Source organism: Parasteatoda tepidariorum, chromosome 1, assembly GCF_043381705.1.
Source record: "Parasteatoda tepidariorum isolate YZ-2023 chromosome 1, CAS_Ptep_4.0, whole genome shotgun sequence".
Classification (NCBI taxonomy): domain Eukaryota; kingdom Metazoa; phylum Arthropoda; class Arachnida; order Araneae; family Theridiidae; genus Parasteatoda; species Parasteatoda tepidariorum.
The window spans coordinates 64,669,032-64,694,729 of NC_092204.1; the positions used below are offsets into that span (position 1 = coordinate 64,669,032).

The 25,698-nt window shown below is 32.1% G+C and overlaps 1 protein-coding gene across 1 annotated transcript; it reads right to left on the minus strand.

The window, feature by feature from the left end:
* LOC107448418 (peptidoglycan recognition protein 3) lies at nucleotides 1-25,698 on the minus strand. The gene is made up of 10 exons (XM_071185600.1): nucleotides 25,540-25,698; nucleotides 22,524-22,591; nucleotides 18,822-19,019; nucleotides 15,837-16,042; nucleotides 13,672-13,814; nucleotides 13,361-13,540; nucleotides 8,705-8,772; nucleotides 6,172-6,369; nucleotides 2,017-2,222; nucleotides 1-349 (listed from the first exon to the last, which is right to left on the minus strand). Exons 1-10 carry the CDS (start codon nucleotides 25,548-25,550, stop codon nucleotides 212-214), a joined length of 1,416 nt encoding a protein of 471 aa, XP_071041701.1. The 5' UTR covers nucleotides 25,551-25,698; the 3' UTR covers nucleotides 1-211.

Sequence of the window (25,698 nt, forward strand, 5' to 3'; positions counted from 1 at the left end):
TTATTAAAAAGAGAAAAATATTTTCAAATCAACTGAATAGGAATACAATGTATAAAATATGAAAACAATCAAAATATTAATACAATGTATAGTTTTCTTTAAAATAACCTCTCAAAATCAAACCAGTTCTCAATTTTTACTTTTAAGAAATCTAAACATTTAAGTAAGATTTATGTTCAAAGCTTCTCTTAGTCAACTAACTTTTCTTCAACTAACAGACATACATGGGTAATCGTCCACCTTTGAAATGTTTCCAATATTTTATAACATTGTAAAGGTTTTTTCCAGGAGATTCTGTGCAAATGCAATCTCTATGTCCATGTATTTCTCGAGCAGGAGTCAGATAACCCTAAAAACGAAAATTCTTATTGAATTATATTTAAAATCATTCGTAAAATGAAAAGTTAATGTGTGCATCTATCTTTCTCTCATTACTCCAAAACAGTTTGTGCTGGGAGCTTGAAAATTAAACAGCAAGAGAAAATTTTAGCACCGATTTCAAAGTTCATTTAAAATTTAAAATTAGTTTGCTTGGAAAAAACTTGCAAGTTAAATTTTTTCATTGTTTCAACAATTAGGAAAATTGTCTTCTCATTGTTTTGAAGAAAAGGATATTATTTATTTAAAATTATGCACATAATGCATTATTATTTGCATGCAGTACCTGTATGCCACTTTGCCATTATTTCACGGTATATCTGGCATAAAAAGCGAAATTGTCGGATCAAAGAAGAGTATGAAAATTCAATAGCGACGATTATTTTTAGTACAAAATTTCTGTAACTAAGAAACTAAGCATTTTATTTTTCTCAAAATTGCCTTACATCAAGTGTTTTATATTTTAAATATAACGCACTTAGAAAAAGTTGTTGGTATCCTGCTGGATTTGTTTCATGATTGTGAAATTGACAACGCTCCTCCACGCTTCAAAACCGGATTGAATATCCGACTAATGCCGTTTTTATTTTGCAAAATGGAATTTTACATCAATGATTAATGGAATTATTCATCACAAATAAGTGGTCATTATATCGAATGAGATAAACGAAATAAAGCTTTCGCATCCCACTGAGGCGAGCTGGGTTCAATGGCTGGTAGAACTATGCATCTGTATCGCCCCAACAACAGTGCTGACATAAAATACCCTCAGTGGCAAACATATCATGAGTTTGACGAATGAGTCTCCTTGCCTTCAAGCTAACCGTGGGAGGTTTTCGTGGTTTTACTCTCGAAAGTCCCATTAAAAAAGTTATGGTCAAGTTTAGTTCCATTAAAAAAGTCCTCCACGGAGGCAAGTTTCTCCCAATACTTGATCCAGAAGTCTCCTTGTCGTCTGAATTAGGAGCGAAATTACAAGGCTACGGAGTTGAACATTGGTAGTCTCGTAAACTCTGAGCAGATGTTTAACGACGGTTATAAAATAAAATGTAATGAGGTAATTTGTATTTGAGAGTAAAGTGTTTGTGCTCAATTAATCGGAGATTTGTTAATAGAACTTGAAGTTTCTACGATAATTGTGAAGTAATTATGCCGGGAGTTGATGAGCGTAGCGAGCAGGAAGTGGATCCCCAGAGTGATAGTTTATATTTATTAGGATACTGATGAAAATGCTTGAAAGTTCTAAACAACGAAAAGTATTTAAATAATGTGAAGCTGCAATAGACATATTTTTTTATCTGTCAATTGAAGGAGGAATTTGTTAAGTAAACAATATGCAACATTTGTTGTTACAATAAACTTTTACAATAGTACACTCGAAATATATGAAGAGTTTTTTTTTTCTTTTATTAGCAATTGAAAGTTTTAAAGTCCATAATTATAAAACATTCACCAAAAAGCAACGAGAATCGTTTTTTGGAGAACTATGTTTCTTTAAAAAACTTTTTTGATTAATATAAATACATTTAACTTTCTTGTAAGTCGCAGCCTGTTTCTTTCCCTAGGTGCGTCTGCTACGATGAAGCAAAAGTTAAAATCTTTTAAAAAATACATATAAAAAAAGTTCAAAATCCATACCCTCTTCACACCGCAATCAATCAACTGAAGAGCGGAATTTAACATTGATTTGGTTGGAATGTCTTTCTCAAAATCACCAATGAAGGCTATGCCATATGAGTTGGTATTATAATTGGGAACATGAGCTCCAGTTAAGTTCCAACCTCTTACTTCGTAAACTCTTCCATTTCCACTAATCAAGAAATTGTAGCCAAGATCCCATAAGCCTTAAATAAAACATTTTACGATATAGATAAAAGTGGTTTGTTAAAATAATTTAGCAAATTCATGTGTACTGAGAAAAAAACAGAAAACATAAAATAATGTTTCTTTTATGTAGCATCATAAACTCGGGTATTTCTCTCTCTATTGGCAACACTGTAGTTATTAGTCACTTTGTTCCATTTTCTTCTGCAATATTTTAAGTAGTGTTAAATAGTTAGTTATACGTTAAGCACTTATTAAGAGCTAGCTGTCTTAAGATCAAGAGGTGCTTGAGGAAGTAGTACAGCACGTAATGGAGCACTGGAATGAGTTTTCTCACGACAAAGATGGAAATAATTTTAATACTTCTGCCACCTAATATGCTGAAATATCCCCAACTCCATGCTTATGGTAGTTTGCATGATTTTAATAGCTGCCGACTGATTTTAAATCATTATTGAAATCTAATATTTAAGAAATTTTGACAATCTCTTGAAAATAGTAAAAAAATGAAAATGCCTCCGCACTGTCAAAGCCGCAGGCAACAGCTAGACTAGAGAAAATTTTGTTAATATATTGTTTCAAACTATACTGAGGAGTTTTTTGTTTTTAGTTTAATAGTTGTTTGAGTTATTGGCGCAGGAGCCGGAGGCGACCATATCGAACCTACAACTTGGTTTTTATAAAACAGCTAGGTTGTGAGTTAAAAGCTAGATTGATGTATAAACACCAATGTCCTTTTGAGGTAAAAAAGTATGTTATAATGAGAGCTATCACCAATTAAGGAACTTAATGATGGATTAAAGTTACCGAAATGGCGTTGTCCCTGAATTCACAATTTGTTGCACTGGGTCAAAAGATGTTTAATAGTAAATGGTTCCTTACAATAGGACCATTCAAATGCAGGTTCATTAAACATGAGGTTATTTAAGAAGGAGTTACAGATTTAGAATATTAAAATACAGTTGCTGTATTCGGCTTGGTTACCATTTAAGTTTCTATATTGAACGAGATAAATTTAAAAGGTGACCCAAGATGGTCGTCAAAGTATACTACTTGTTTTTTTTACTTATTATTTTGTAGTATTTGCTTATTTTATTTTTCATAAAAAATGTAATGCGAATTAACATCTTTTGCATATCAATTAATTATAATGCTACAATTAATTTGCTAAAATAGCAATGAAAACTTCCTTAAACATACTTAAGTAAGTTTGGGCCTTTAAAATGCTTTGACGTCTACAATAAAAGTAATGCAAAAGTTGAGGAATACTTTTGATTTGATGAAAAAAAATTTAAAACATAATTTAGTTACATTATTATATTTTGCATACGTTATATTTTTCGTTTAAATATCTCTGATAATACTGGTGACAGCTTGAAACTTACCTAGCTGTCTAAAGGTACCAGTTTGTCAGGGAAGTAAAGGCACCTGGTGTGCAATGTCATCATCATGCCGTTCGATTTGGAATTATGATTAGTTGACCTTAATGACCCATTCTTACGGGTTAACTTATGAGAGGTTGAACCTCCGACAACTAGCTGTCCCGCAGTGGGATGATTGCAAAGACACGGTTCCCAGTAGAACATCGAAGTCAAGCATCACTGCCTGCTGTCAGTAAGCGGGTGGGTGACCACTTTGGTCAAAATGAGTGGGGACCGAGGGTGCGCTGCATCGGTCCTCGTTAAACTGTTCTACCGTAAAGAGCTCGACTTCGCTCTCAGGTCGTAGAGGTGCGAAAGCAGGCGAGTCATCCCCTCTGCAGTGGATCAAAATTGTGATGGCATGTCATTGGATCATCCACAGGAATGTTTCCCAGTCAGTGGCCAATAGCCCATTGTGCTGCTCTAGTGCGTCGTAAATGAAGTGCCTACCTACCGACAGCTAGTTTAAAATATGTCAAAACAATTGACTTTTCATCGAAACTATTTTCATAAAGTATATGTATTCTATTTTATATTTTAATAAATTTACTAACCAGCATGACATTTTAAATATTCTCCAGAAGCATTTTTATAATTTGTTACTCGTTCCGACTTATGTTCTGGCAGCTGATGATTGATCGGGACATATATATGGGGAACTGACGCGACGGGGCCTTCTGGACCTGGTCTAGGCTTTCCTTCTCCAGGGGGACACAACAACTTATGTTCTGGGGGATGATGATCGAGTTAATTTTCAACTGACCAATGGAGGAAGAGACTTTTACTGAAGAACTATCTCCAGTAAGCCGTTTTTAACATTTTCAGTAGATCCCACATCAGGACTGATTTGATTACAATCAACTAAAGGATTTGCAACTTCAAGTTTAATAAAAAATAAATTGATGGCATGGAACAGGTGTGTCACACTTAAGATTGTTTAATAGGTTAATTATCATTAAAAATAATTTGTTTTTAATTTATTTCAACCTACTAACTGTTTGCTTATTTCCTTTAACATTGTTTAACTTGCCTGTAAACCACTTGTTTTTTTAACAAATTTTCCTTGTTTGTTTTCTCCTTAGATAAATTTAAGTCATAGATGGTTTGGATCAAGGTCACCCCTTGGCCCAGGTCATTTAAATACAACTCTATAATTCATTCCTTTATTCATAATTTTTTTATCTGCATATTTGAAATTTTAAGGTGCGAGTTCCCAAATGCTGTGCATATTTACAAAAATTATATATTGATTAATTCTCTCCAATTGTGTGCAAAAAATTTTTAATTCGCTTAAAAATTTCTTGAGAAATGGTAAAATACGCAAGTGAAATTAACATTTAGAAGTCCAAAAGTTAGACCGCTTTCCTGACCAACCTATTGAAAACATATTTCCTAGATTGTGGCTGTTTCCTATATTTTAAAGGTCAGAATCCAAATCCATCAACAATAAAAAGTATGTTTATTGAAAGAAAGTACGTTTCGTATCGAAAAATATCGCCTGCACGAGTAACTTAGCATATTTGAGACCACCCTCTCAGACCATTAAGATTGAGTCCTAGTGAGTGAAAATCCGATCACTAGATAAAAAAGATTATCAGGGTGTTCCATTTATTTTTTTGTGCGCATATTCTTGATGGATGAGTTTGAAAGCTTTATATAATCGCCACAGTTTCTATTAAATATATATATTGTTTTAATATTTTATAACCATCGTCGAACAGCCGACCTGATTTTAGGGTTTACGACTATTAATACTCAACCCCGCAGCCTTGTAATTTTGAACCCAATCCAGAAGACAATGAAACTCCTGGAACATGCATTGGGAGAAGGAACTAACCCGCATTTGCGTTACATGGAGAGGAAAACCACGAAACCCTCCCACGGTCAGATTGACGGCAAGGGGACTCAAACCCATAATCCGTCTATCACTGAGTATATTTTACGTCAGCACTGTGGTCGGTGCAATTCGGATGCCGAATATGCATCAATTAACCATCGCTGGGATTCGAACCCGGTTCACCTCATTGGAAGACGAATGCTCTATCCCCTGAGTCATCACGGCTCTTCAATTAAATACACGGTTATTTCACCCTTGTTGAAACAAATGAATCGTAACAAATACAAATAAATTATGTTATCTTCTAAGCCAACGTACCGGGGGAGCCACCCCCATACCATAGGATCAAGTATGTTTTCGTATCATCCTCAGGAATGTTTCCCAAACAGTCGGCTTTAATACATTGTGTAGCTCCAGTGCGACGTAAAATAAAGTACTACTACTGCACACTTAAGGTTCGTTTTAGTTAAATTTGTGATCAAATACAGCAATTAGCAATGTAGCAAAATGCGTCAATAATTTACTCATGCTGTTCAAATCAACAGCAATAATGTCCTCTTACTTTCAACTAGGGTTTGTTTTAGTTACATTTATGATCAAATACAAAGCAAAATGCATAAATAATCATAAAATGCATAAATAATTTACTCATACTTGCATAAATAAATAGCAATAATTCCTTCTTACTTTAAGCAAATAATTTATTTTTACCTTTTTCGTCCAACCAGTAATTTTGCATAGTCTGTACTTCTCTCACACAGTGCCAGTCCTTCATGCAAAATGTTGTATCGGTGTGCAAAATTATCACATGGTTAACAGGAAGACTCATCTCCCTTTCACGCATAGCATTTCGAGCTTCCCAATCTTTCCTCGTCGCTATATCTACACCCTCACAATCATAGGATATTTCTAGACAAGACAAGAAAGTAATGTCAAATTGAAAAAGTCGATTGCAAAAATTATTTTTCCATATAAAAGTCTTTGAGAAAAGTTTTTAAGTTAAAAATTTTTTGGGAAATTTAACTATCAAGGGAATTGTATAAAACGCCAAAAAAAAAAAACGCACCGTCCTAAATAACTTTTGATTTAATAATCGGATCTTCACGTTCTAGAAATCGATTTTAATGACTCGAGGAGGTGTCCTCGAACATGGTAATTAAATAATGTAGACATTATTTGAAGTTACGGAATCAGATGGAAACACGCATTTTCTCTGAATAAACATACCTTTTTTACGACGGATTCGGATTTCTAAACACTGATATATAGGGAGTAGCGATAATCTGGGAAACATAACATTTAAATATACGAATTTTTTAAAATTTGATCTTTCAGTTTCCAAATTTTGTATTTTTACAGTTAAAAATGCATTCTTTAAGAGGATGTAAAAGCATTAGGGTAGACGATACATTGCAATTCAAAATTTTTTCGACTATTAAACGAAATAATAAAAATTAATAAATATTTAATAAAATTAAAATTTGCATGGCATTTCTTTGAATAAACGAACTTTAAAGTTGCGTGCAAAATTTTTTTTGCTTCGCTTAAAAAATTCTCAATATATAGCGTATTACGGATAAAGTAAAATTAGCATTAAGGGATCCAAACTTTGAATCGCTCTCCTGACCAAACTATTGGGAGCATATTTCCCAGATTGCTGCTACTCCCGTATTTCAGGGGTCAGAATAAAAAAATTATATTTATTCAGAGAAAATACTTTTTTATGTCCAACTTTGTAATTTAAAAGTATCGTCTGCCCTAATTAATTAGCATATTTCAGGTCACGCCTTTAAAACATTAAGATTGAATCCTAGAACCTGAAAATCCGCGCATTACATCAAAAGTTATTTAGAGTGCTCCGTTTTTTATTTTGCTCAATGTACATCTGTAAAAGTGAATTTAAACGAAATTAGGCTTGAAACAAGTAGCCTGATTGAAAACCTTGGATAAGGTAAAAATTTGCCGCTTTTGCTGCCTTTGAAGTAAAATATGCCCTAGTAAAGTTTCATTTCATTTACTTATAAAATGACAAATACTTTTTAGCTTCCATGAATTCATGGCTTTACGGTCGAGCTATACGCCTTCGAATTTAATCCCAGCTGAGTCATCTGATTTTTGTTCCTAAACTTTTAATCTAAAAAATTGATTATTACTTAATATGTTATACTCGATGCATAAATTATCGTTTTTTAATTTATATATATATATATATATGTTACCGGTAAAGTATGAAGCACCTGCATGCATAGAATGCCGGATGCTATTTAGGCAAAGGATGTGTTAATATTATTTCTCCATACTAATTATAATTTCTATAACTCAATAGATGGCGCTCTGCGCAGCAATGTAAAATCAGTTAGTTTCTAATCAGTTTCCTCCATGACACTGTACCATTATCATCATCCTTCTTGTTACTAAATATATTTTATGTTAAAAGGCGTTTGTTATGATTGAAAACCCCGAGATCTGAGATCATATCACCGTATTTAATAGGATGAAATAAACGTCCTGATGAGGTTATTATGTAAATGATGTGCATGCTACTGTGAATGACCGAAATCGGTGGTTATTGACTTTCACCGGTAAATGTTGACAATCACAAAGTCGCTTTGGTGAATGTCCGAAATATTCATTACATCCGATTTGATATTAATTTATTCGTGGATATAATTACATTTATTTGATATTTTAATAGTTACTGACGATAGATTAGGAGAAACATCAGTGTTTGGAGTATCGGGCAAATATATACCAGGCAATGGCACTTGACATTAAAAAAACATCAGTGTAGGGTATACCGGGAAAATATATTCCGGGCAATGGCACTTGACCTTAAAAAAACATCAGTGTAGGATATACCGGGCAATGGCACATAACTAGACCTAGTATGACTACACCTTTGGTAAATCTCCGAAATATATACTAGGTCTAATGCCACTGCCCGGTATACATTTGCCCGGTATACCCTACACTGATATTTTTTTTCAAGGTGATGTGCCATTGCCCGGTATTCCCTACGCTGGTGTTTTTTTAAGGTCAAGTGCCACTTCCCGGTATACATTTGCCTGGATATTTTTTTAAGGTTCAGTGCCACAGCCCGGTACACATTTTCCCAGTATACCCTACACTGATACTTTTTTAAGGTCAAGTGCCATTGCCCGGTGTATATTTGCCCGATACTCCAAACACAGCATATGATGTAATATTTAAAGCTATAGAAAGAGTAATAAACAATTTTTTAAACCTTTAGATGATGTTCCGGAAATAGTTGCACCAATAACTAAGATAAAATGCACACATAGCATATCCAATCTGAATTAAAAGAAACAAAAACTTGTTAGTGCGATAGCAATGAACAAAATTATAATGTTTAGAATACTTCGTGACTCATTTTCATACTAAAATAAAAATGAAATAAGAAACATAACTCATAATTTATATTTTACACATCCTTTAAACTAAACTGTATCTTTCAAAATTTTACAAAACAAAAAGGAAAACTATTTTTTTAACATATAAAAATGCACTCATATCTAAAAAAATGTGTCTTTTCCCCTTTAGAATAATAAAATATATCGTAATGAGAAGAAAATCAATTATGTCACATAAAATCAAAGTGACTTTATTGCAGTTGCTTAATAATACGCGTTTTCTCCTGAGTCTCTTTTAAATTCCAAGCTATCCATTATAATACTTTGTATCATAATACACTGTCCCAAAAAAGATCACGGTTTTCAAAGAATAAAAATTCGATGACACTGTTTGATGAGAAAAATTATAAATTTAAAGTAACAACTTTTAGTAGCAAGTCTGAGGGCAATATCTGCGGAAATATTGCAATTGAAATGATCAGCAAAAAGCATTTTATAATTTTATATTTTTCAGTAAACAGCGCAAGCTTTTGATGAACTAAGAAACTAGTATTGACATTTAAGGGGAATAAAGGGTTGGTTTCATAAGCAGAGCTCAGCAACTTCTATCTCTTTCCATTTTTCTTTAGTTGATTGTTCATACCGTCTCTTGTTTTGAGACATCAAGTATCAGCAGTTTAAAAATATTATTCTCTGTTTAGCCAGAACTGTTGGTAGAAGTAAACATAATGGTTTGCCGTTTACCATTATGTTTAACGTTAACTATCAGATCTCTCTAAATTGTCTATTCTTTTCTTACAGATCATTAGTCAAATTGGCGGTATTTGTCATGAATCGGACATAAAGCAGCCAAAGGTTATGTCGAGTGTCAGATGGCATTATTTAATTTGACTATCAGTTCTCGCAGAACACAGTACGTATAGTATATATTTTCGCATTCTTATGCTTGAGAAAACTATGTTTTCCTGAAACTATGATTTGTCTATTTATTTATCAGTTCATTTTTTTCTATTTGAAAATACTGCTGTAAAAAAAATCAAAATGCATACACCATTATTGTTTTTTCACAGTTTTCTCCTTGTGTAAAAAAAAACCTTTAAATCTCTTTTTTATTTAACGCCCATTCCTTAGCATTATGCTTTTTTTCTTCAAAGAAACAAGTAGCTTCTACATCGACATCAGGTGACTTTGTTTGTAAGTACATATATACTAAATCTAATTGCGTTACCCTTTCTTTCATATCTTATCATCATTCTAATTAACTCTTATTAGCTATAAAAAGCTAAGATGTTGCTCTGTAAATGTAAGGATTACCAAAAAAAGAATATATAATTCGACTGACATGAGTAACTTCACAAAAAACAATTAAAAAAAACAATAATTAAATGTCTATCTAACTTGATTGAATCAACTGGAACTTTTATAAAATTGTAATATTTGACCCTCATTTTATTAATAACTCTAGATCTCCTAATTAGACAGTAAAACTTTTGAAACTTAGGATCACACCTTATCTGATATAAAAATATATAATCTAGAATCCATTTTTAAAAAGGAACTAGAGTATTAAATAAATTTCCTTTTAGTTAAGTTTAATTTTAAAAAAAACTTCTTATAAAATTCAAAACTTTTCCGAAGAATTATATTCCATTTTATAAAAAAATACTAAATCTCTTAAAAGTAAAATTATTTTTATTAAATCAAGGAATATTATGGATCATAGTCAATACTTACATAAAATCAACAATTCGAAAAACGAAATTAAAAAATAAAAAATAAATAAAAACGTTTAGTAAGAGATAACACTGATAACAACTTACTGTATTACTTGGCTACAGCGTGGCGCCAACAAGAGGCATGTTTTTTTTTTTCAAGCTTAAGTAAAATAGTAATTTTTTTTTCTAAATTTATTTTCTCTCAATTGTTAAACATTTTTAGAAGTGCTTGTTTCCATAGGCTCTTAAATCATAATGAAAAATGTGATTTCCAGGGGCGGAAGTAGAGGCGAGGAGAGAACTGCGATTGAGGCTCTCAGAGCTTATAGCAAAGGGCCTCTTTCAAAGGAACTAATCTGTTTCCCCACAGTTTTAGAAATAGTTCCGCTTATGCAGGAAAAGAACTTCTCGAATTTCAATTTTATCTTTATGAAAACCTTTTACAGGGCACAAAATAAAAAGTGGGCCACCCTGAACAGCTTTTGCTCTTATAGGGATCTTCACGTGTTCTCAATCTTAATTGTTCCAAGGGGTGACCTGAAATATGCTAATTAATTAGTGCAGAAGATATTTTAAGTTACGAAATCACACATAAAAACATACTTTCTCTGAATAAACAACTTTTTCAAACAAGTAGTTTTATAGCTTAATTGTATGCAACAAAAACCTACACCTCAAGAGATTCTTAATCTTAGCATCATTCAAAGAACTAAATTAAAATCAAAGCAAATCCATCGCTAGCTTTGATATGTCTATAATCTACGTACGCTTGGCGTGGAGTTATGTCTTTTATCACCCAATTTAAGAGACATTTAATGTAAAAGGGCAACAACAACAAAAAATTCGATGAATTCGGATTTATGATTATGCATCGAGAGTAACCGCAATCTGAGAACAGCAACCTGAGATATGGTCCTAATAGTTTGGTCTGAAGAGCAGACCAAATCTTAAGCCCCTTAATGTTAATTTTATATTTTGTATATTTCACTATACTTCAAGAACTTCTAGACGAATTTAAAAAATTTTGTACAGAATTTTGAAATTCTTTTATCCAAAGATAATCTCATGCAAAATATAATTGCTAGTAAATAATTATTATTATGTATTGTTTTATTTGTTAATAGGTCGAAGAACTTTTGAATTGTAGGATACACAATTTAACATCATTTTAAAAAATGCAATTTTATGTGGTAAAAGGCAAAATTTAAGCAAAATCTATAAAATAGTTTCTTAAAATTTGAGTTTTATAAAAGTTATATCTATTCGCCCGATTTCGCTCCAATTTTTTAATTTGCAATTTAAAATTTCACTCTTTAAAATGTTTTAAGAAACTGTATACCTTCTTTTATGGGTGGCCCATCTATTTTTTTTTTTTTTTTTTTTTTTTTTTTTTTTTTTTTTTTTTTTTTTTTTTTTTGCGCACTGAAAATAAAACAAAACGATAATTTTGGTTCCTCATGTAAAAGTGACTATGAAACCCGGTTGAAATCTCGATGTGATTTCTAAAATTTTTACGTACTTTTTATTAAGGGAATGAGCATGAAAATCTTCCACAATGAATAATTATTATTTAAAATGCTGTTAACTTTTGGAATTTGGGAGGAAAATTTAGCAATAATTTGATTAAAAAAATCCTGTTCGATTACACTGCGGGTACATTTTTTTTCCCGTTGTGGGACATTTTGCAACGGATCTTCAATATTTTCCTGTCACTAATTTTAAATCTGTGCAAATCGGTTTTCTCCGTCCGAGCTACAGTTTTTTTTTTTTTTTTTTTTTTTTTTTTTTTTTTTTTTGAAAATTACATTTTCAATCTATTTTTGTGGAAATGCACTATTTTAATATAATAGGGGTTCGCATAAACGTTGAGAGAAACTTCTAAAGGAGTTAGGGCAATTCATTAGGATTGAATTTCAAGAGGATCAACTCCGAAATGACGACCTACGGCACTAGGGGCGCTCCCCCTATTATGAATTGTTAATTCGAGTGCTTCTAAACGGGTCATAATGAGAAAGTGTTCCCTAGCCACGTATAACTATAGTTCTAGATATGGGTTTCTGTGAAATTTTAATCATAATGACGTGCCCTAACTCTCATAGTTGTCGCATCATTAACATGACCCTCTGTTACATATAACGTTTTTAATCTAACACATTTAGACAAAAATAGATTAAAAATGTCATGTTTAAAAAAATCTGTAGTTTTAGTAAAATTAATTTCATATTATAAATCCCCACACCCGAATCAGGCAAAATCAAGTATTTGCATAAATGCAACATAAAAAAAAAATTTTCACCGTGAGCAAACTAATATTTTTTTCTTCTATCATTTTAAACTTGGAGAAATTTTTATGACTACAATAATGACGCAATAACAACAACACATATTTATTTTAAATTACAAACTTTGAAACCTCATTGCTAGGATCCATAATACACTGAAGAGCCAAAAAAACTGGTATACCTGCCTAATATCGTGCAGGCCCCTCACGAGCAAGCAGAAGTGCCGCAACACGACGTGGCATGGATTCGATCAATGTTTGAAGCAGTGCTGGAGATACTTGACACCATGAATCCTGCAGGGCTGTCCATAAACCAGTGGAAGTAAGAGGGGGTGGGGATATCTTCTGAACATCACGTTGCAAGGCATCCCAAATATATTCAATAATGTTCATGTCTGGGAGTGGATCCAAGAGCTCTCCTCTGAATTTAGACACTTCCGCTGGCCACCAAAACCCACTGACATGAACATTATTGAATATATTTGGGATGCCTTGCAACGTGATGTTCAGAAGATATCCCCACCCCCTCTTACTTCCACTGGTTTATGGACAGCCCTGCAGGATTCATGGTGTCAAGTATCTCCAGCACTGCTTCAAACATTGATCGAATCCATGCCACGTCGTGTTGCGGCACTTCTGCTTGCTCGTGAGGGCCCTGCACGATATTAGGCAGGTATACCAGTTTTTTTGCCTCTTCAGAGTAAATTCCTACACTATTCATTAAGTATTGCTCGTTTTATTGTTCATGATAATATAGAACAACATCTCCGGGTCCTGATCCTCCAGGTCCATAACCTCCTGGGCCAGAACTTCCCTGATCGTATTCAGTTTATTTCTTCATAACCACTTATCGCAGAAGTACATGGGTAATCGTCCACCTTTGAAATTTTTCCAATGTTTTATCACCTCATACAGATTTTCTCCAGGAGAATCTGTGCATCTACAGTCTCTGTGTCCATGAATTGCTCGACCAGGTGTAATGTATCCCTATATAAAATTAATAAAACTCACTATTTAATAAAAAAAATCAATTCACAAGGGAAAACATCAGAAAATACTTTAACAGAGCATAAATATTCGTTCACACTTTTATGCCACACAGACCTGTGACGAACAAAAAGGATCTCGATTGAGATTGCAAAAGCTTAATGAATGGAAGCTTAATGGATAGATCTAAGGAAGCAAAAAACTATACACTTTTTTTAAAAAAGAGCCGCCTAATTTTTAGTTTTTTAATGATAAATGATAAAACTGAAAGACGATAAAACTGAAAGACGATTTTTATTTGTGAACTCTAAAGTATAACTCCGGGAACAAATTTTCTGCTGAATTTATACAAATACTTGATCTTGCCTAATTCTGTTCAGATTGACAAATCTGAAAACAGTTTTTCTCCTAAAGCTGCAAATTTTCATTAAAATAACAGTTTTAGTTTTATTTTTTGTCGAAGTGTACAAGTTTAAAAACGTTACATATGACAGAGGGTCGTGTAAATGTTGCAACTAAGTTCTAGGGGAATTAGGGCACATTATCAGGATTTAAATTGCATAGGAACCCATGTCGTCGCTCGTGGCACCCCTATCATACCCTTTTCTGAAGCACACGAAGAAACAGTTCTAAATAGGAAACGCCCTTAGTGGTGTATGACATTTCCGGGCATGGCTTCCTAAGCAATTTTAATCCTGATGGTATGCCTTAAATTCCCTAGGCGTTTGCCGCAACATTTTCGTGACCCTCCCCCGTTATATATAACATTGTTAAACTTGTACATTTTGACAAAAAATAAAATGGAAATGTTATGGTATAAAAGCACTGTAACTCGGAGAGAAACCGATAGCAGATTTGAAATCAGCGCTGTGAAAGTATCCCAAGATCCATTAGAAAGTCTTGTGGGGAATTAATTATCGACTATGTCAACCTTCATCTATGAATTTTGGCAATTTCATATCACATTCGCAGGTCACCCATGAAGGAGAACTAATTATCGACTATGTCAACCTTCATCTATTAAAAGGTACCTCAAGATAGAATCGAGTTAACATGTCTTATATATTAGTGATTTGGTATTTAATATTTGTAGTGGTAGTTACGCCACAGTCTCATGCAATAGAAAACAAAACAAAAAATTTTTCCCCAGCGAAACCTTTATGATAACGTGTGAAAAAATATTCCGCATGACAAAAAAAGTTACTGAGAAAAACAAGCTCGCGTAGTTTTATCAAAACTACGTGTACAACTATCTAAGTACAGTGTAAAAAACATTCAGCCCCTAGTTGCCACCATATATGTTGACGAAGTAAACTGTACTATTTTCTAGTGCATATAGTCATATTTTTTATTTACTTTTTAAATGCTGTAGTTTTATTTACTTTTTAAATGTTATAGTTTTATTTACTTTTTAAATTTTATAGTTTTATTTACTTTTTAAATGTTATAGTTTTATTTGTTTATTTATTTATTTTTTGCTTATTTATTATTTTTTTTATTTACTGACATCACATATTGTCATGGGCATTAGAATTAATTTGTGGTATCATTGTAAAAACATTTCGTGTAAAAAGCAAGCTCATTTTTAGTAATATTCTAGCATTAATTCTTTCAAACGATTGCTATTTTGTCAATTTTCTAATATTTTTTGCTCTACAATCCGACACTGAAAAATATATTTAGTTTATCTCAATGCCAGAAATGGAGACAACTATACACCAATACTTTTAAGTATATTATGAAGATGTGTATGGTTAGAGAATAAATTGAATTTTGTAAAATTGATAGCTAAGGTTGAAGAAAAAAAATTTATTTTTTTTGAAATTACAAAACATTTAGTTTTAGATGAAAAATAAGAGATTCAACGCGGAACAAAATAGAAAAATGTTTTTCATCTATTCATATTCAACTAACCGAATGCCACAATGAATAGAAGTTATGATTTATTCACTTGTATTACGATTATGTATCATCAATCAAATTTAAACACTTTGAAATAAATAAACATAAAATTATTTTTACCTTTTGTACACCGCAATCAATTAATCGAAGAGCGACGTCTAGCATTGATTTAGATGGAATATTAAGCGAAAAATTTCCAATGAAGGCTATACCATGTGAATTGAAATTATAGTTGGGCGCAGCTGATTCAATTATATTCCAACCTCTTGCTTCATAGACTCTTCCATCTCCTCCAACCAAGAAATTGTAGGCCAAATCAAAGAAACCTTAAATAAAATCTTTACCACTAAGATAATAAGCGATTCCATATTAGCAGGTTACAATTAACATAACAGGCTATAATTAACCTAAGTAGTAACAGATTACAATTAGCTTAAAAAAATACCACTAAGATAATAAGCGATTCCATATTAACAGGCTACAATTAACGTAACAGGCTATAATTAACCTAAGTAGTAACAGATTATAAACTAACTTAAAAAAATTAATTAAATTATGTTTAAGTATCAATGTACCTTAGAAACCATAAAAAAAATTTAAAAAAATAAGTAAATGAGAATTAATTAGTAAAAAAAAATTTTTTTTTGAATAGTTACAGTAACAAAGATGCAGTCGTAACATATAAACAGAATATACCTCGCTTTCAGATATCATTGAATTTAAGCGTAGTGCTATGCATATTTGATTGATAAAATAAGAGTTTATTTAATGGGAATTACGAAAAAATGTTTTCATAATATTAAACTATCACCAGAATTTAAAAAAATTCTTTCCTACTGCAGACTAACATCTATGAAAAAAATTAACTATTACGAAATATTTCAGTAAATATTACAACTGATGTAATGATGTGTGTTGCATTGGTTACTCACCAAAATTCGAAAAGAATTTTCGTGGGAAAATCTGAAGACCCCCCAGCATCTGATAAACATTTTTATGTGAAAATCTGAAGTTCACCCTTACATTTTATTAGAAATCGAATTACCAAAAAAAAGCATGTTCAAACAACATTGTAGATAATTTTTAATTGTTCAAATTTAAATCGTAGAAAAAGAATTATTCTAAACCTGAGTCCAAACAACTTTGCTTATAATAGAAAGAACATTGCCTTTTTCAGCTTCATTGTTATTAATACTTTTATCCGACTATTTTATTTATAAGACTGAAGAGGTTATAAAATATAAATATATTGGATTTCTTTAACAATTTTATCGATTTGGAAATTAAAGTGTCGATTTTAAAGACATATAACATTCGAAACTTTCAATTTTACTTTGCTCTTATAAATTTAATTTTTAAAAATATTATATTTATTAGTTTTGTTTGCCGGAAGGCAACACTCACCAACTATCACGATCGCTTTGCATTCAGCGTTATTATTTATTCCATTAAAAAAAGTGATATTTTCCACAAAAACAAATAACATTTTGTTCGTAAATAAACTAACTATACGATCATGTCACCTTTTTCTCTCTCTTTTTTTTTCTTTTTTTTTTTTTTTTTTTTTTTTTTTTTTTTTGTTACCGTCGACATTAACTTAAGCGCGAGCTTATAAAATAAAAATCTTGGAAGAAAAATAAATGTTTCTACAATAAATAAACGGTCTTCGTTCAAGACTGTTTCTCGATGGCACCGTCATAATATTAAATAATGCTTTTAATGCGAATAATATGTTATTTTTATAACTGCTGTGAGTTTGCAATTGTTATCCATGACTGTTAGATCAAGTTTAGCCTATCTAAAGCATTTCCGTATAGACTGGGAAAAATTTATTAGAATTAGAACATTATTTTATTTCTCATTATGTAAAGAATGTTTGTGATATTTCGTATACAATAAATTACCATCCCAACAGCTTAAATGTTTAATAGATGAAAACTGTATGTTTTAAGAATATACTTCTGAAATAATAACATTTTCCTGATGTTTAATACTTGTGGATCTGTATCCAGTCGTATTGATTTTTTACTTTTAAGCAAAACATTCTTTTTCAGTTAAAATAAACTTATATTTAACGTTACTACAAAATCAAAACATAAGGATAAATAATGCTATTAAAACTAATGTTATATACTATCTACCAATAAGTAATTGAACACCCATGTGTATCGGCGGAGGTGGAGTTAGAGTCTGGGGCCATTTCTCCGGGAATGGACCTAATCCTTTTGCCCAAATTCCTCAATGCAGAAATCTACTGCACTTTTTTGAAAAACAGTGCGCTTCCTAGGCTGCAGTAATTTCATAGGTTGTATTTATGCTACTTCCTGAAAGAAAATTCTATCGGTCATGTTTGAGATTCACCATGGATTGGTATGATGACAATAAGATTAACTAATTGAATCGCCCTGCCCAGAGCCCGGATCTGAACCATATCAAGAACCTCTGAGACAAGTTGTATTTAAGGCTGCAACCTCTCCAATATAAGTGAAGTAGCTTATACGTGTCTTCTTCAAGTTGAGTGGAAGACATTATTTCTAGTTGTCCCCTAAGAACTTATCGAGAGCCTGACCTTTTTTTTAAATTTCCAATGAGCTGCACAATCAGTCTTGCCGATGAACAGACCTAGTGCGTTCTCCAGAAGTGGTATCCACTCTTTCAGGACCACCACAATGGGTAAGATGCCGTTGGCCATGTTAATTTGGACGTCTAGTTTCCGCCACACTAGATGGCAGTACCGAGACTCTATTTCGATGCTAAAGTGCACTAAGAATTTTTAATTTTGCCGGAAGTGCCAAGAGCCAATAAGGCACTCCAGGGATCTTTTACATGCCGCATAATCATGCGACATGGCCGCTGAGGATTTTCTGCATCCCGAAAATCCAGTGTCTGGGCCGGGGATCGAACCCGCAGACTTGGACTCAGAAGGCCGTCGACAAACCAACTGCGCCACCCAGCCACGAAAGCCTGAGCTGGAGGATTGAGACAGTAATTGTGCATCGTGGTGACTCTAATCAACTGTCGAACATAAATCATTTTTGTTAATCGTTTCTATCACATAGGTTCAAAAGCTCAACGGCAGATAGTCTGAAGCTCAATTTTTCTTACCTTTAGTATCAAGGTGATAGTCTTGCATGGCTCGAACCTCTCTTTCGCAGAGAACCTCTGTCCTGCAATATTTGGTAGCTGTGTGCATGATGATAACATGGTTCACAGGGAGATTCATTCGCATTTCACGTATTGGATTTCTCGCTTGCCACTGTCCTCTAGAAACAAACTTCACCCCCTCACATTCATTTGATACATCTAGAAAAAATTTATACTTTGAATGGTAACTTTATTATGTCCACGTGACAGCTTTATGCAAATAAGTTATTGTGTCATAATGTTGCAGCAACATCGAGGAATACTGTAGGTTTGCATGTTTTATGATCCCTATTTCGTGACAATAGTAATTTTACCTAAGCACTGTTGCTGGCCATGGATATCCAATTAAACTGGCAATTTATTCTAACGCCAAAGGGTACTTTTACTTTCTAAAGGATGATGCGTCCTTCCTTACTGCAGGTATTGAAAATTATTGGCTTGTGGAACATGGTAGAGAGTTCACTTTGTTGTGTTGACCTTCACAATCCCCAGATCTCAATTCTATGAAAATTGAAATAGTAAACCATTATTTAGAACAGCGGTCACCAAGTCGGTGGATCGGGACAGAATTGACTCGCCCTCGTAATAATTGTTACCGAACGAAAATCTTTGCTTCGGTAGCGTCAGTCAAATTTCCCGTCTACGAAATTATCCGCTACCGTTGAAATTATACCTGGTGTGCAATGGCTGGTTCGAATGTCTCTAGTTTTTACGTATTTGCAAAATGGTATTTTAAAAAATTTGTCGATACCTTGTGTTTTAATAGATTAGTAAAGCTTTTAATAATTTAATAAAAATTCTCATAATTTAGTTCATGATCTCGCTCCATCCTACCTCTTTCTCATCTCCCCTCTTTTATCATCTTATTCAAACTTGTTCTCCTTCCCTTATTGGTTAAACCACTTTTTTTCGATTATTGTAGCATGTTTATCTCGTTACTTCCTCCTGTCATTTTATATTTCGATACTGAGAAAGATTCTTGTTTACAGAACGGAAACTATAAATTGTTCATTTTTGTACCATTATTTGTGTTTTATTTACATTGTTTTTCTTTTGCTGATACTATCTTAATTTAGTCTGCACCCATAGGGATTTGGCTGAATAATAACTAATTATTATTTCATATGCGCTTAATCTATCATTTATAAAAATGATTAAAAATGCTTTTGAGTTTTACTGTGGCATTTTTCTATGAATGAAACCAGTCATTCTAACAGACTAATGGAAATAATTTTCTTTCAAACCACATTATGCATTTATACATTGGCTACATTGAAGAGCTTTGTGGAAAAAAAGATTATAAGTGGTGTTTTTCAAAAAAATTGTAATTTCTAGAAGAAAACTCTTATTGTTATCTTATTTAATTGTACCACATTGATTTATACTGAGGTGGCAAAATTCATGGGATTGCAACATGCAAACATATAGATGGCAGTAGTATTGTGCACAAAATTTAAGTACGGATAACGTACTTTCAGAACTTTTATTCGTATTCTATTTATTCACCTTAGAATGTTTTTGGAGCAATTATTACCACAAAACGAGAATCAACAGACTTTGAACGTGGAATGGTAGTTAGAGCAAGACGTATGGGACATTCCATCTCAGAAATTGTGACGGGATTCAGCATTCCTAGATCTACAGTGTCAAGAGTGTGCCGAGAATATCTAATTTTAAGCATAACCTCCCACCATGGACGATATTAAGAGGTTCCTATAATTTTTGTCATCTCAGGATGTTTTCGATTTATTTAACATATCATTTCGGAGATCACTGTGGATGAAAGTATTAAGTGAAAACTTTTGATGTTTTCGGAGTGGAAGAAAGTTTAAAGTGCATTTACAGCAAACGGTGCCTTATCTGTTAATTTACACTCGCTTTATTTAAATATTTTTATTGATTTTAACATTTCCCGACTTGAATCACTGGAACATTTCTCTTTTTTCCGTTCTCGGTCTAAGGACAAAGAAATTATTGCCGATTTCTGCCGAAACTATTGCTTATACAAAAGGATGTTCTTTTTCCCCAAAATTCGTTCTCTGTACAGTGTGCAACTATTAAATTTAATACTGCGGGATACAGGACAACGCTTTATATGTCACAAGGGCAAAGGAGAATCTATTTTTGCATGAAACCATAACATAAGTACTTTGAATCATAATGCAGCGAAAACGTACATTGCAACCTTAATAAGGTTTTAAATTGGAGGTTGGAGCAAGTATGAACCATATTATGGTTTAACAGAAAGAGTGCACAAAAACAAATAACAATAAAAGTCAATAGTTTGTATAATTAATAAAATTGACTCATGTATGCATAGCTGCCATTTGTAAGGTCATTGGGAGATTTTGCAAAGTGGATAGTAAAATAACAATTATAAAGTGCGAAGAATTTTCTAATAATTTAGCAGCTTCGCCAAAATTAAAAAGCATAATGGCCTTACAAATAGATCTTATGTATACAGGGTGATTCTAAAAAGATGGGTAAAATTTTAGGAAAGTTATAGTACATACCCAAGCAAACAATTTTTATCAAAGAATGCATGGCCGAAAACGAAACGCAAAAGTGCTGGCGCATTTGGAAAGTTGTTTGATGCAAACTTGAAAGCTCCATTCCTGTTGCGAGTTACTGCGCTGCGTTACTTGTCTCCAAGCTTTCGGCAGCTGCAGGGAAAGTTCGTGATATGCCTGGTGTGTTTTAGAATGTTCGTCCATCTTTTCTTCGCCGTTGTACTGCGAGCATAATCGCTGCCGTCCACTGTTTTGAACACTTATTGTAATCACATGCCATTAAATTTGTTTTTATAACTTAACTTCATCGTTCTTGGTGTGTTTTTGCCTCATATAAGAACATAAACTTTGACGCCCTCTAGCGGTTTTGCGCTTTGTTTTCGACCATGCATTCTCTGATAAAATTTGTTTGCTTGGGTGTGTACTATCACTTCCTAAAATTTTGCCTATCTTTTTAGAATCACACTGTATATGTTTGAATTATATATAAGACAATTCTTTTAAGAAGATTTTCAAAACCAAGATTATGAAATGACTTTCGCTATATCTTGAATTCGCGACACCTTATATTACACTTATGCAGTGGCCGCGCTAAGCATTCACCACCTCGCAAAATGTGATAAAATCATAAAATTCGTGAATAAAATTGTGTTTTGGTGAAGATATTGGCGAATGATTTTTTCCACTGGAAAGGAAAATGCATATTTATCTCGATCCTCAAAATTAATTTTTCTAAACAAATCAGTATTTTTTACTCGATTACAGTAATTTTCGGTTGGAATCGGGTCTAAATAATATAAGAGATAACTAATTAAGACACTTAATTTATTATGATAAGACGCTCTATGCTCTAAGACACTTAATTTATTATGAAATATGGAACATTTTAATTAAATATTGTAAACTATACCATAAAATAGTTTTTTATGGGGGGGGGGATTCATCATAAAAAAATTACTGAGATTTGCATTTGGAGAAGATTTTCGAAAATTGGCGAATATTTTTGATATTTTGACTAATTTACTGACTAATAATTTAAAATCCTTAGAGCGGGCTCTTTTTATGGCTGCTGTGATTCTTTATGAAATGTATAAAGAAGATCATGGAAAGGATTACATAACATTTTAAATAGTACAAGAGAAAAAATAAAAACCTGTAGATGATGTTCTGCAGATTGATGATCCAATAGCGAAACTAAAATACGCATAAAACACATTCTGCCTAGAAAAAAGTACAAAAAAGTTTCAATGGTAAAAACTATAATGTGCGAATCTCTCGTGTGCTTATTAAAACAGGATTAGTCATTTTTTTAAAAAAATTTCCGTATTACAACATTTGTTTAAACTTTGAAAAAATGTAAAATTTTTTGAAAAAACCCATAAAAAAAATTTTATTAGTAAAAAGGCTTTTCACTTATGCAATAGATTTATGACATGCCGGAGCAGATACAGCTTATTGAAACAATTCTCATTGTAATAATGCAATTTATTGTTAATTAAGAGGTTAAATACATTCTACTATCTGTTTATTAGAACCATAATATACATAAAAGGAACTGTAATAAAATATAATTCGTTGTCAGTGCCTGATTACCCATTAGGCCAGACTAGGCCATGGCCTGGGGCCCCCAATGATTAGGGGCCCCCTTAAAATGGATTTTTTGAAAATAAATTTTAAAAAATTAAGAAAAACAATGTTTTTTTGAAAATAAATTTTAAAAAATTAAGAAAAACAATGATTTTTTTAAAAAATCAATTTCAAATATATATATGTATGTTATGATTATAAAATGTTATGATTATTTTTTAGTTCTAATTTAACAAAATAAAGTAAAATTTAATTGTTATTTATTTTTATTTTAAATATGCTTTCTTAATGAAAAGTTATATAAATACTTTTTTTATATTTGAATAAATAAAAAATATATGAGAAAAAAAATTCATCTAAGGGCCCTAAAAATTTGAATGGCCTAGGGCCCCGCTTACGCTTAATCCGGCACTGTTCGTTGCATTGATTTAAAAACAATACGCATCGAATTGATTTGATATAGTAGATTACAAAATTTCTCCTATTCTTAATATTTACTGATGTTCATTTGCATTATAATGTGTATTCGTTACATTTTTTATTAAAAAATATAAGTTTTCTGAAATTCATATTTAATTCTAATTTTATAACAATCATTTTTTTAAAATTTTTTATTCTCCCATGATACGGGACTTTTATAACCAACAAAGTGAATAATTATATTGAGATTAATTTTTTTTGAACAATATTAACTTTGGGTGAACGAGTTTCTAAATTATTTATAAAATCTTATCGATTCTCCATGTTAGTTCCAGATTCATAGCATTTAGTGAAAATAAGATTAAGAGGTCAAAATTGCTGTATCATTAAAATTACATTTTCCAGATTGCGATTATTAAATCATAGATTCCCGACCTTTCTGACCGCTACCCACTTAGCAAATCAAAATATTTTCAACACCTCCATACAGAAAAAAGAATACTAATGGTAATAAATTATTGACAAACTTTTTTATCTTACTTTACTCTTTATATTTTTTTTTTCAATCATACACTTCTCCTTTTAAGTAATAAAAAGAAAATAATTCTATTTTTTCCATAACTTTCATAACGAACTTAAATTAGTATTAAAAGTCTACCCATGTCCTTCCAAACCCATTTTTTTCACCAGTTCACTATAGTACACTTTATGTTTTTGTGCACTATTAGCTTTTTGTTTTTGGTGTGGCAAAATTATAATAATTTTCTTCTTTAGAAAATACTTAAATACTTTTAGGAAATACAATTGTGTTAGTACAATAAAACATTTTGGGAACACTCACTTAAATACTTCTTTTCAGTTTAGGTTTAACAATTTGCATCAAGAAACGATAAAAATGATTTTAGAAATCTTAGAGATTCGTGAGTGAAGAGAGTAAAAGCAAAACTCTCTAGTTAATGAAAAAAAAATCGCGGGATATTAGAAAAAATATCCCAGAGCAGAATCTCTCGTGTAATGGATTGGCTATGAACCAAATACTAAATTTAATTCAATGATATTAAATATATTTACAACAAAATTTTCTAAAACAACTATTTACGAAGTTGGTAGGTTAATTGTGAGTAAAAGACCTGAAATAGACCGCAAAGCAAGATAATACCAATAATAAAATAGAATAAAAATTTTAATAACTAAGTTAAGTGGCCCAAAATAAAATAATTCTTTTGCCACACCTAAAACAAAAATGCATGGTGCATCTATAAGTTAGATCAAACTCCACTCATGTCTTTCGAAAGAGATGCGCACTAAGTATTTTGCTTTAGGTATGGCAAAAATAGAATAATTTACTTAAGTCCACTTAAAAACATATAAACATATTTTTCAAACTTAAAAGCATATTTTTCAAAAAGAATTAATTTAATTCTCTTTTTTCTCTTTAGTAGGAACGTAGGTATATTTATGTCGTACTAGAGCTGCAAAATGGACCATTGGCAATAGTCGGAAAAGCATCCCTGAGGGTGCACAATTTTGATCCTCAACCTCAGCAGAGGTGATCTCATTTGTGTGGCCACTTCCTCAATCCAGATATAGATCTGAAGCGGAAGGAAATTTTCTCCAGATCCCTCTACCCATGGTACGGCTCAGTGACCGACCAAAGGACTTTCGATTCTACAGCTTTTAAGAGCACGTACATCGGTGGGTTTATAGCAGAGTGGAGGATAGAACATTTTTTAGTTTTGTTCTATTAATTTCCTCATGTCTATAATAGGGAGAAATTTTTTCAGTTGTCAAAAAAAGAGAGACATATTTGACTTTTAACACTAAAAAAAAACAATTGTAGTTTGCATTATAATCTGGAACGGAGTTTCTTGTTAAAAATTAAACAGACTAGCAAGTCGGATAAGGGGAAAAGGTTCGAATTTTAACGGATGAAAAATTCTTTCTGTTGATAAGATGACGATAAATTCCGCTTGTAGCAGTCCAGATCCGAATGAAATGTGCCATGCGGAGTCCCATTATAAATTTGAGAGCTCTGTGTAGTCATAAAATAGTTGTAATTTTATTTCTACGATTTCACTGTCACAAAACACAAGAGTTAATAAAATTGTAGTAGAATAGAAATTATTTATATTAACAAAAGTGGATTATGGAAATTCACTTACTTGGTAAACATGTTAGTCCTTGCTCAGCTAAGAAGACTTTATAAGTTGATGATCATCTTTTCCGAATGAACCAGTTTTCAAATAATTTATATTAAAATAATAAATAAAACTAATTTATTTCGTAGATTAAATGTAGGAAATAAAAAATCAAATTATGAG

Bases quoted from the DNA above. Each gene is read 5' to 3' on its own strand.
- LOC107448418 (XM_071185600.1), bottom strand. The intron at 16,043-18,821 runs GTAAGAAAAATT...ATTTTATTTAAG, and splicing joins CTATCACCTTGATACTAAAG to GTTTCTTTGATTTGGCCTAC. The intron at 2,223-6,171 runs GTAAAAATAAAT...GTTTTATTTAAG, and splicing joins TTACTGGTTGGACGAAAAAG to GCTTATGGGATCTTGGCTAC.